The 12,424-nt window shown below is 42.1% G+C and overlaps 1 protein-coding gene across 49 annotated transcripts in view; it reads left to right on the plus strand.

Annotated features, from left to right (window-relative positions):
- MAP4K4 (mitogen-activated protein kinase kinase kinase kinase 4) overlaps positions 1-12,156 on the plus strand; it is a 188,672-nt gene extending 176,516 nt beyond the window's left edge. For 25 of the 49 annotated variants that reach the window (XM_074332402.1, XM_074332412.1, XM_074332441.1 and 22 more), the window contains 6 exons: positions 382-516; positions 3,488-3,588; positions 5,113-5,262; positions 5,799-5,958; positions 6,767-6,906; positions 8,647-12,156. In XM_074332402.1, coding sequence (XP_074188503.1) covers positions 382-516; positions 3,488-3,588; positions 5,113-5,262; positions 5,799-5,958; positions 6,767-6,906; positions 8,647-8,730 — 770 coding nt within the window. In that variant the 3' untranslated portion in view covers positions 8,731-12,156. Of the gene's footprint in view, positions 1-381; positions 517-3,487; positions 3,589-5,112; positions 5,287-5,798; positions 5,959-6,766; positions 6,907-8,646 lie in introns of all 49 variants that reach the window. The other 24 variants (XM_074332411.1, XM_074332400.1, XM_074332401.1 and 21 more) reach the window with 1 other exon arrangement.
- Positions 12,157-12,424: the final 268 nt, after the last annotated feature.

Here is a 12,424-nt window from a genome sequence, read left to right on the forward strand (position 1 = left end):
CTGTCAGTTGAATGTTTGTGCAGGTGTTTGTATTACTTGTGGTTTGTTGATATGATACTGTCATATATCTACATAAGGGTGAGTTCTTTATTCTTTTTTTTTTTTTAATTTTTTTGGGGTGACAATTGTTAGTAAAATTACATAGAGTTCTTTATTCTTTAAAAATCTCTTCTTCTAACTTGGGCTACACCTGGTGATAAATCGGGGTTTCAAACGTCCATCTGAATAGCTTGAATTGAGTTTCTAGAAAAACTGATACAAAATGGTTCCCTTCAGGGATGATATTTATTGTTTATTGAAATTTCTTTTGGTTACTATTGTTGGTAATGATGATACCTACTTTTGAATATGTATGTAAAATATTTATATTTGCTTCACTAGGCAAAAAGGATAAGTTACGTGTCTACTATTTGTCCTGGTTAAGAAATAAAATACTTCATAATGATCCGGAAGTTGAGAAGAAGCAGGGATGGACGACCGTGGGGGATTTGGAAGGATGTGTGCACTATAAAGTTGGTAAGTTCCAGGAGAGTCAGAGGGCTTTGTTTTTCCAGAATTTAGTTAGTGTTTCACTTAAAATTCACGTGTTCTTTGAAGATTTTAATAATAAACCTGTTTCTGCTACATGTACCTCATTTCTGCTACTATGTTCCTAAGGCATCTAGACCCAGGTGCACCTTTAAGCCTAACACACTTCCGTCCTGCCGCTCACTCTGTCCTCTGTCCTCACGTCCACCAGTTCGTCTTGTGAGAGAGTCTGTTCACCCTTTCTCTTTGATGGTCCACATCTACTCTGTAAGGAAGCCTTGCCAAAGGAAAGCCTGCTGATTTGGGATCGTCCTGTGTGCTCCGTTTAGAGCATCACGGGTCCTGGCAGTCCCTGGGAGGACGTCTGCGAGTTTGCCCAGATCGCTGTGGCTTGGCCTTTTGAACTAAGTGCTCTGTGGAAAGCTGCTGTGCTCATTACTGATCAATGAACCTAGCAGTGTTTCGTGGCAACTGTGCTTTTTTCTTTTTGGCACACATGCTGTGGTTCTCATGAAATAAGATCTCATAAGAACAACATCAAAACAAATTTCTTTGCGTGTATTAAAAAAGATGAAAATACTGGCACTAATGTTGAAAATAAAGGGGAAATAATGGAGCTCAGTGAAGTTAAAGTTTTATGGGAGAGATGACATATATATATATATAATTTGAAGTGGGAATTTGAGAAGATGAACAAATGGTCTGTATGTACCTAACACTTATTAAACATAAGGGGCTTATTCAGTGTCGATTTCTGCTGTTTGTTTTCTTTTTCTGTGTTTATGAAAACGTATACTATAGCCAGTTCCTCTGCTCCCAGGGATGTTACAGTTCTTGACATCGTGTTCTGTTTACGTCCTGTGTCCACGGCCTTCACATCTCTGGTTCACATGATTGCAGGGGCCACCCCAGTACTAGAAACTACTGCTATCTCCTTTGGTGTAGACCTTGGGATTAGGGTTTTCTGTGTTTGTGTTTGGGAAATATTTTTATTTGTTGAGGTATAACTAAACAATATAACTAAAGTCACCTATGGCTAAACTTAATGAAAGCTGCAATGTTCATGAATAGATTATCCTACAGGGGGAGCTAGTGGCAGATGTGTTCGATAGAAATGGGCTTTTCATCGGAACATAACAGCAATCCCCAGGCCTATCATTCTTGCAGAATGAATCACAAGCATTTTCTGGAAATAAAGAGTGTGTAGTACCATTCATTTCAATTTATATTTAAATTTGTTGATGTGAAATAAACTTTCAAACTTAGTTCCTCTGTGGCACTAATACATTCCAAGTACCCAATACCACATGTAAATTGTGGCTATCATATTAACAGTACAGATATAAAACCTTTTTGTTATTGCAGAAAATTCTGCGAAATAACACTGGTATGAGCAACCTCTTATAATCCTTTGTGTCGTAATATTAACGTCAGTGACTTACTTGAGTAGTGACAGTTTATGGAGTTTAGTGAGGAGAGGTATTAGGTTAACCAGCCATCTCTCAGGTTCAAAGGCAGAATCAAGTACTATGTGATAGTAGATAACTTGTAAAGAAACCGGTGCCTCTGCACCAGACCAGTAAGGCGTGTGGTCAGATCCCCTCGGAGTATGTGTTTTTTAGGCAGAGCTGCCTGACTATGAGAATTGAAGCAGCTGTGCACAGGAGGGTAATTATGTATATAGTTATAGTTACGGTTATATACAGAGGGCGCCAAAAAATATATACACATTTTAAGAAAGGAGAAAACGGTATTAAAATTGTAATACTCAATATATACCGATAACAAAAGACGAATACAAGTCATGTGTATACATTCCTTTGGAATCGCCGGTATATATATAGTTATAGTTCCAGTTCCTTATATAGTTATATATAGTTCTATAGTAATAGTTATAGTTATATAGTATAGTTGTGTACATAGTTATAGTTATGTATAGTTATACATATATAGTTACATATAGTTATATAGTTATAGTTTTAGCTATAGTTATATATATAGTTACAGTTATATAGTATATAGTTACAGCTATAGTTATGTATATAGTTATAGTTATATATAGTTATAGTTAGTTACATGTAGTTATATAGTGTATAGTTATATAGTGGTTATAGCTATAGTTATATATATAGTTATATAGTTATAGTTATATAGTATATAGTTATAGCTATAGTTATATACATGGTTATAGTTATATAGTTATAGTTTTTTAGTTATATATAGTTGAGAGGTTTTCTTTTTTTAAGGAAAAGTTTATTGGGGTGATAATTGTTAGTAAAGTTACATCTATTTCAGGTGTACAATTCTGTAATACATCATCTGTATATTCCATTGTGTGTTCGCCACCCAGGCAGAGAGGTTTTCTTTACTGCTGCTCTTTTGGTGTGGAACTTCAGGTAGAACCCTAGCAGTTACTAGATCTGAAGGTCAGGAAGTGGTTTGTCAGGGATACAGTGTTGTACATGGAAATAGAATTCAAACTCAGTCCGAGTTTTGGTGCAGCCTTCTGTGTTCCTCCGACTGTAAGCCCCTAGGGGCGGGACTCGGGAAAAGCCACAGGAAGATTTGGCATCTTGCTGTGATTCTTGGCTGATTAATGACACCATTCTCCTTTTGAACTACTACTGAGCCCTTGAGGTTTTAGGGTGGTGTGCCTGGCTTTGCCGTTGGTTACCCAATACTCGCAGTCTAAGGAACATAGTGAAAGTACTAAGCAGAGTATTGGTGTTGAGTCCAACACAACATCAAGAACTGTGAGAACAGCCTGGATTATCTGTTAAAGAACCTGGGAAGGAAAATGTGAGGCTTCATCTCACTGTCTAGGTCAACATTTCCTCCTGTTGGTGTGGATGAATCGGTAAAGGGCGTATTTATAAAGCTTGCAGAAGACAGTCAAAAGAATTTGGAGTTCTGTGTTGATACTGACCTATGCTTTTCTCTTTTATGTTTTTTCCCCCAGTAAAATATGAAAGAATCAAATTTCTGGTAATTGCTTTGAAGAGTTCTGTGGAAGTTTATGCGTGGGCACCCAAGCCATATCACAAATTTATGGCCTTTAAGGTAACAACATCAAGGGCACTTAAAAGTAGCCTGAGCCATGCACGCTATGACCAAGCGCCAGGGAATCAGCTTAAAAACCTGGAACAGTTAAAACTGATCATTTAAAAGCGATGTGCTAATACAGTGTGTAACTATACCCTAAGAGCGGCCATCTCTAGTGTAATAAGCCTAGCTGTCTGCTTTCCGAGCCCTTGGAGAGGGAGAAGGAGACAGCTCAGTGTTGGGCGGACACTTTGAGCCATGTGCCAATGTGGTAACAGGGAAAGACAAAGCAACACCACCTCCGTTTAAAAAGCAGACCTTGACCTTCTACCTAAAGTCATGGATCTGTATAAACATGTAGATAAGTTTTTGATAACAAAAAAGTATCCAACATTAAGCAGCTTTAAGGTATATCTATGCAGTAGAGTACTAATTAAAAATTAAATTATGAAATGCATAATGACACAAGGAATGTGTATTATACATTAGATAAAGTAAGTTAAAAATACATACAATATACCATTTTTGTTTAAAGAAAAAAGTAGAAAAATATTTTATGTGGGTATTTTTACTATTTTATTTGATTTTAGAGTTTGCATTAAGTACAAATTCATGAAATTCTTAATTAAAAGTGACATTACTGTGACGTTAAATATTATAAATAACTTAACATCATTTCTAATATTATACACAAAACCTTAAGCATAGCTCCTGGGACTGTTGAGTGCAGGGCAAAGAATTTTTCATCCGAAATGATTCTATTTACTTATTTTTATAAATAGTTTTGATATGTTTTATTAAGGGTAAGCTTCAGTTATTTGGAAAATTGGCACATTTAAATTGCTTGTTGCTTGATTCCTTGTAAAACAGACTAAATGGGGTTACCATATTTGCTTAAAAAATAAATCTACATATTATTGACTGAAAGTATTATAATTGGTTATAAAATTACAATGATCTTCTGAGAGCTTCTCTTAATGTCCTTTATGTTACAAATACTGTACTGGTTGCTTTTATTATCTTATTTAAGTCTGTCTTGTGAGCTGTAGGTACTGATATTAATGAAGAACTAAGACCACCCAGTGCGTTACAGGCCATCAGTCAGGCCTGTGTATTACAGCCTTCCATCACCTTTTCATGCTAGTTGGAAAATGAAAGTGTCAGATACAAGCCGGATAGTGACTGTAATTACCATACTGATAAAGTTCTCAGTGTGGGACTCCTCCAGATCCTCTCTGTCCGTTACCTGCGTTTAAATGGTTGAATAGTCCATCCTGATTATTTCACTGTAGATGTTTTTCTCACCAAAGCAAGCCACAGGACTGTAAGTGGCAGAGCAGAATTCTTGGGAAGTGTCTTCGAGATGCTCGTTAACAGACAAAAGCATAATAAATTAAAGACTTATTTTAGAGTCTTTTTGGTGTTAGTTGTTGCCTGGCTGGCTCCATAATTGAATGACTTGGGAGTGGCTTCTGTAGTTTGACCTACTAGAAATACGTTCTGCTGGGTTTCACAGCCCCTCTCTTGGTCACTTGTCTGCAGTCGTTTGGAGAACTGGTACATAAGCCATTGCTGGTGGATCTCACCGTTGAGGAAGGCCAGAGGCTGAAAGTGATCTATGGGTCCTGTGCTGGGTTCCATGCTGTCGACGTGGACTCAGGATCAGTGTATGACATTTACCTACCAACACATGTAAGAAAGAACCCACACTCTATGGTTGGTTGACTGGCTTCATTTTGTTTTGACTTTTTTTCTTTACTCTGCTTAGTGAACTAACACAAGCAGGGTTGTCTCACTTCCCCTGGTGTGGGGGTGAGTGTTTAAGTGATGCGCCATTTTCAGGAGCTCCATGCTCTGAGACAAGTGGAAATGGTCCCCTGGAACCCTCTTAGCCCTGGCTTTGACTAACATGGGATGGGTTGGGGGCAGTTGCTGGCAGGTCAGAATGTCCCTGGGTTGGGAGTGGTTTGAGGAACATAATTTCTTAAATGGAGCCCACAACCCAAATGTGTCCCAAGGAACTCAGGACATGTGAAGTGGTAGAGTATGTGACCTGTAAAATGTGGGCTTTGGGAGGTAGATCGCATGAGTGTCCCCAAAATGTTACCTGAGCTCTGTATTGAGCGTCAGGAATAGGAACCAGTGCATTCGCCAGGACTCTTTCTGAGCACTTTTGCAGGGGTGGAAATAGCCACAAAGCCGCGTCCCTGTGCTATGTCTTCATCTAGATCCAGTGCAGCATCAAACCCCACGCAATCATCATCCTCCCCAACACGGACGGGATGGAGCTTCTGGTGTGCTACGAAGACGAGGGGGTTTACGTGAACACCTACGGGAGGATCACCAAGGACGTGGTCCTGCAGTGGGGAGAGATGCCCACGTCTGTAGGTACGTGTCACCCAGAGGCGAAGGCAGCGTTTGTAAAAGGAGAGCCCTCTCTGAACTGCATGTGTGTGTCATACCTGCTTTACGTGCTCTTCGGGCTTTGGGCCGTTTAACAGAATGCTTGGCGAGTGATGGTGGAAAGTGAGGTTGGGGCTGGTCGTAATGTACTATAGAACAAAAGGCAAGGAACTATTCATGTTTAATATTTTAGAAACTCCTGTCATTCAGATCCTTCATTTACGACGTCCAGGGAAAATAGGGCCGATGTGGTTGTTCAAGGATTGTGGGAAGTAAAGGGAGACAGAGGTGATTTGCTTCTTGCGAGTGGCAGAGCCATAGCCGGAAGCTGCCCCCTCTTGTGTAGGAGCAGCCGCAGGAAGAAGGTGCAGGAATGAAGGGAGAGGCTGGGATTCCCACAGCTCTCAGTTTATACCCCAGACCATTTGGTTTGATTGCACCTAAGTCACTGTCTGTCTACTTGTCTTTCTTCTTCCTGTCGTCCCTCATGACTGCTTTGATGAAAATATACGCAAAAGAACTATAAACTCAGTAGGCAGTTGCTCAAGATAAGCATGAAATGCCTCGGGGAGATGAATAGACTCAACCATTGAGTCAAATGACCACTTCCCAGGACAGAGTTCCTTAAAAACTGTAATCCTGTTACAGTCCCCAAATGCTGGACATTTGGGGCTGTGTGTGTGTGTGTGTGTGTGCGCGCGCGCGCGTGTGCTCGTGTGGGTGAGGGTGGGGGGCATGAGCAGCGTCTGCTCACAGCTGTTCCTTCTCTAACAATGTGTGTTCTCCCCTCAAGCATACATCCGATCCAATCAGACGATGGGCTGGGGGGAAAAGGCCATAGAGATCCGATCTGTGGAAACTGGTCACCTGGATGGGGTGTTTATGCACAAAAGGGCTCAAAGACTGAAGTTCTTATGTGAACGCAACGATAAGGTAATGGTCCTCATAGATTCTTTTTAGCTGCTACTGTCTTTTAACAGTGGCTTATTTTTCATGGAGTTTGGTGAAGCTTTTCCTTGGGGTTTTGATAGATTCTAAAATAAATTCATCAAGGAACTTTTTAGGAGTTACTTTTTAGACCTGTTTATGGGGGTTGTGTGTGTGTGTGTGTGTGTGTGTGTGTGTATTATATATTTTGCTGTGTGAGGATAGAGATATTTATCTCTGCAGCAATCATCATATATTGCCGTTTAAAAAAAACCACAAAACCATTAGATGACCTGTTACGACTGTGCTTCGCTTAGGGATAGGAAAGGTTAAAGCTGCCAGTTTCACTGGGTGGGTTCTTTGGTGGTTAGAGGAAAGCACCCAGGCAGATGCAGGTAGGATGTAAGGTTCCTCTCCCCTGATGTGTACAGGAAGCTACGCACTACTTGTTAGCCTGCCTGTTGAGTAGTGAGATCACATCCAGGTTTGCCTGTCACGTGCCTAACAGCACAAATCATTTTATGCAGAAACACCCGTGCCTCTTACTGCTGAGACCCCAGGGCAACCAAACCCCAGTGGAAACCTTTGTTTCTGGAAACTGACCTCGTGCTAGTCTTCTCATTGTGCTGCTCGCCCTCCTCTCCAGGAGTCCCTCCGCAAACCAGCGTCCAGGGCAGCAGATGAGCAGATCCATGGCCCAGGGGCTGACCCGTCCCGGCCTGCTTTGGGAAGGACCTGGGGAGGGGGTGGGGGACTGATCTGTGCCAAGCCCTGCCATCTCTCCTGTCCACTCGGATTCAAGCGGTCTTACCGCCTGAGGCAACCCCACTGCCTCTTAACAACATTTCCACCTGTTGTTGCTTCGCAAAATGGAGGAAATGTCCTAGCAACCAGGCTGCAGGTTTGGCTTCTCAGAGTCAGCTGAGGATTTTGACCTGAGAGAGCAGAGCTGTCGCTGCCCCCTTAGCAGCCTGCACGCCCCCTGCCGGCCCACTGCGTGCTCAGCACCAAAGCCACGTCCCCACCAGCCACTCGCTCCTGCAGTCCTAAGGGTCCTTTGCTAAGGAGTTGACTGTTTTCCCTACATCGTCTCTCCCAAATCTTTTTCCTTGAAAACCCATACAACCTCACACCTAATCCCGGATTTACTAGCTTTTTGGCTTATATTTCCCTAAGTATATTTAATGTAGCCATGACTATAATACTCTTTGAACTTTTGGTATTTAAATCATTTTAGCATTCATGATGTCCATATCCTTTAAAGTTTACTAATAAAAGGTACAAAATTAAGTTACTTTATAGTCATATGAATAACTAAGACATTTTAGCCTAATTTTTTAAGAGAGAAAAATTAGGTTACCGAGGAGCCCTGCCCGCTGCTCATTGAGTTTTATCAGCACCTTCACGTTTTGGAAGGTGCTCACAGTGGACGTAAAAGAAATCGCCCAATTTCAGAATCGTCATTTTTTTTTTTCTTTTGAGTTCTCGCAACATGGCAATGTATAAGGAGTTATCTGACTAATTAGCCGCCTTAGTCGTCATCAAAACCGGCTGCTGCTGATGACTCATAAATGGGAATTGATTTCCTCTGGGATTTGCTTATTAAAGGGGCCCTGGGCTCTCAGCTTCTCCGTGGGGAGGCGTGCGGGTTGCTGGAGGCTCCCGGTCATGGCCTGGGAACCCCAGGAAGCGTGGCTCCCACAGATGGTTTTCCTGCAGACCCCTCCTTTTCCTCTTGCTCTGCAGGTATTCTTCGCATCTGTTCGGTCTGGTGGCAGCAGTCAGGTTTACTTCATGACGCTGGGCAGGACTTCTCTGCTGAGCTGGTAGAAGCGCCGCGGTGAGGTGGCCCGTCCCTGAGATGTCACGATCCTGAGAACTTGGAATTCCTGGCAACTGGAGCTCAGAGCCGCACTGGGGGAGTCCAGGACAGACAGCTGTGTGCGCAGACACCACGTGTGGGCTTCTTGTCTCCTCTCCCTCCCGCTCCTCCCTTACCAGGCTCCCCCCATTCTTTTCTTTTCCTCACTCAGAAAATAAATCGAGGCTGCCATGCAGCTGGTGCTGTTCACATTCTACCATCAGGTGCTACAAGCGTTGGGCTCGAGCGTCAGACCAGAAAGCAAATGCCTTTCCTTCCGCTCCAGAATTCCTATCTCTGAGTGACTGTCGTATGGGTGTCTGAAGGTGGAGACCGTGAACAAGCCGTTGGTTTATTGGAAGTGGGCACAAGGAGAGGGGAAGTGGTGGTCTTAACGAGCAGTTTGCTGAAGCAGATTTAATATAGTAACATTAACAATGTATTTAATTGACATTTCTTTTTTGTAATGTGACAATATGTGGACAAAGAAGAAGGTGCAGGTTTAAGAAGTTAATATTTATAAAATGTGAAAGACACAGTTACTAGGATAACTTTTTTGTGGGTGGGGCTTGGGAGGCGGGTGGGGCCGGTTAAGGGGGTCCCATTTTCGTTTCTTTGGATTTTTTTTTTTTTTTGGCTTGGCCAAGAACTCAGCCATTTTTCTGTGTACCAGGTTTTGCCTAAATCATGTGCAGATGGTTCTTTTAAAAAAAAAAAAAAAAAAGGAAAAAGAATATGTGTGCATTTGTTTAATGGCCAGAACTTTGTTGTGTGACAGTATTAGCACTGCCTCAGTTAAAGGTTTAATTTTTGTTTAAACCTAGAAGTGCGACAACAGTTTTACCACAGTCTGCACTTGCAGAGGAAAAAAATTTTTTCAACCACATGTTTATTTTTTTTTTTTTTGCCTACCTCATTGTTTTTAATGCATTAAGAGGTGGTTTAGTTTATGTTTTTGGAGGAAAACATTAATGTTTAATTTAATCTTAATACCAAAACTATCAGATTGAAGTTTGACTGTTATTTTGTCACTGGTCTCAGTAGGCACAAGAGAAATTGTCCCCGAAGATGGGAAGTAGCCAGAGGGCTTTATCAGCAATGCTGACCGATGCAGTCTGCTTTCTAAGTGGAGAGAGCAGGGTGCTTTATTTTCACCACATCACCGTTAGTGGTTGGTGGCGACTGGAGCCTACAACACAAGGGCCTCATTTTCTCAATTTGGGGTTTGCCAGCAAACAGACGGGGGGTCGTGTTAGAATAGTCACACAAACTGCTCAGTGTTGCAGGAACCTTCGGGGGAGGGGGGCGGTATTTCCCGTTTCTAAAAATGCAATGCACTAAAACTATTTTAAGAATGTAGTTAATATTGCTTATTCCTAAGATGGCATCTTCTTGTGTTCAGGTGTAATATCAGAGCCCTGGCTTTTCTTGTTCTCTTGTTCTCTCTCTGTTTTTTTAAACCAGTTTTACTTTATGAATATGTTCATGACATTTGTAATAAATGTCTTGGGTAATAATTTGTTTCATGGCTCCATGGTCACTCACTTCCTCTGAGGATATCCATCTCTTCTTGGTCAAGGAACGATGCCCAGTGTCGTGGTCCTACCATCTTTTCTCTTGTTGGCTTCTGTGGGAACACGTCATGATGGCCCTTTAAACAGAAACTTGGTGTTCCACAGGCTTAATCTTCCTTGGGATTAATTTTCTTTCCCAACATGAAAAGAGGGGACTTGCCTCCCCAAACTGTAAGAGTCATTTTTGCCAGGGCTTTGCCCAGCATTCTCATCTCATTTGATCCGTTTTGACAGCTGTTACGTTCTCTTCCTCTGGGTTCAGCATTTTTGCCAAAGGCTCTCCTTTGAATTACAGAAATCTAGTGAAAAATATATGTACTCACAAAGGCAGAAACAGCTGGTTGACATACCACAAAGGCAAAGTACACTGGGAAAGCCTTTCCTTGGGGAGGACAGGGCGATGGGAATGGTCTTTCCATCTGTGACTCTGGAGTAGTGCTAATGTCAAAACAGAAAGAACTAGTTGTTTTCAACTAATTTGTAGTTAACATAGAGAAGATCGCAGAGCTAATCCCACGTTTGGGAGGGACTTTTGGGATAGGCCAGATTCCATCACCAAAGTAAAATTATTGCTGGCAATTTCCTACAAACGTTTTGGCTTTTCAAGTCAGGTGAAAAGTGCCACAGTGAACACGTGCGTGTGCCAAGAAGAGAAAGAACGGGATGACTGGGTCCATTGTCGCCCTTCCCATTTCTTTAGAGAGAGGTGAAAGTTGGGCAGGTGTCTGAAAAAAGTACTACTAATACTAATGTGGAAGAAAGAAAAAAGGACGGGGTATCATGGTCTTAATTATCCACAGACTTGAAGCTCAGTGTAACTCAAGGGGTGTCACACAGTTGATGCAGACATTTTATTGGGATTACTAAGTGTTTGGAACTTGAAGAAAACTGGATTCCCCTTAAGATGTGCTGGGGTCTGAGCTCACGTCAGAATCGTGCCTGTCCTGCTCCCACGGCCCCTGGCACCCACCTGGCACTCTCCTGGAGTGTGAGCTGAATGGAACTACTGAATTCAGTGGTGGGCTTACTTCACTGAGCTCTGACAGCCATTGTCCTTGTTGGGGCGCCGGGGGGGGGGGGGGGGGGGGGGGCTCCTCCCTTCCTGGGCGTCACCGGCTTGTCAGCCAGGTCGTGTTGCCACAATTTGGAGCACGTGCCCAGTTAGGTTTCTGCATAGAACACTGGGCCGTTGAAATTTCATTCTTCTAGAGAAGGGGTGATTTTGTTCCTTTAGCAGGGTAGTGACTTCACAGAAGTGCCACGATGGCCAAGTGATAAAAGAAAACAGTATTATGATGATTCCATTAAATAGGAAACATGGAAAACTATTACAGCAGTGCTCTTCAGAACAAAACATTGACACGTCTCTAGGTTTAGTCCAGGCTTTAATAAGGAATGCCTTCTTATATTTAAATCAGAGTAACTAGTGAGTGCAGTGTTTTTACTTTTTTCTCATGCACGTGTTACGTTGGAGAAAATGTTTACAAACGTGGTTTTGTTACACTAAATGTGCATCACATATTTATGGTTTATTTTTAAGTGACTTTTTTAAAGGGTTATTTTGGTTTTCGTCTTCGTTCTAGTCCACTTAGGGTGATTCACAATCCCTAATTTTGCCAATTATAAATTTTGCTAAACAGTAATACCAGTGACAAACTGCATTGAATTTACTAATCATAGAGCTGCAAAGCAAGACTGGTGGCAAGTACACGGCCTTTTTTTTTTTTTCCCAGTGCTAACTTGTCTTCTGTGTATTATGAAAATTACTGTTGTTCCTTCCCCCCCCTTTTTTTCCTTAAATAAAGTAAAAATGACACCTGTTTTCTGTGGCATGAGTTTCAAATATATCGTGATCCTTCAGAATGTCGCCTTCCTACAAGGATCCACATTTTATGCACACCGCCTTCCCTGTGGTCACCCCGGCTCGAGTGGGTGGCGCCCACTCCCTGCGTCTCCCATGACGGACTGCCCCCAGGGGTCGCCAGCCCTGGGTTATGAAAGTAGCAAACGCGTGTTCAAAGATCTCAGAATGAAATTGGCTATAAGCCCTCAATCACCATGTTCTTGAAGCCAAAAGGGAGTAAAGCTG

This window comes from Rhinolophus sinicus, linkage group LG05, assembly GCF_036562045.2.
Source record: "Rhinolophus sinicus isolate RSC01 linkage group LG05, ASM3656204v1, whole genome shotgun sequence".
Taxonomy (NCBI): Eukaryota; Metazoa; Chordata; class Mammalia; order Chiroptera; family Rhinolophidae; genus Rhinolophus; species Rhinolophus sinicus.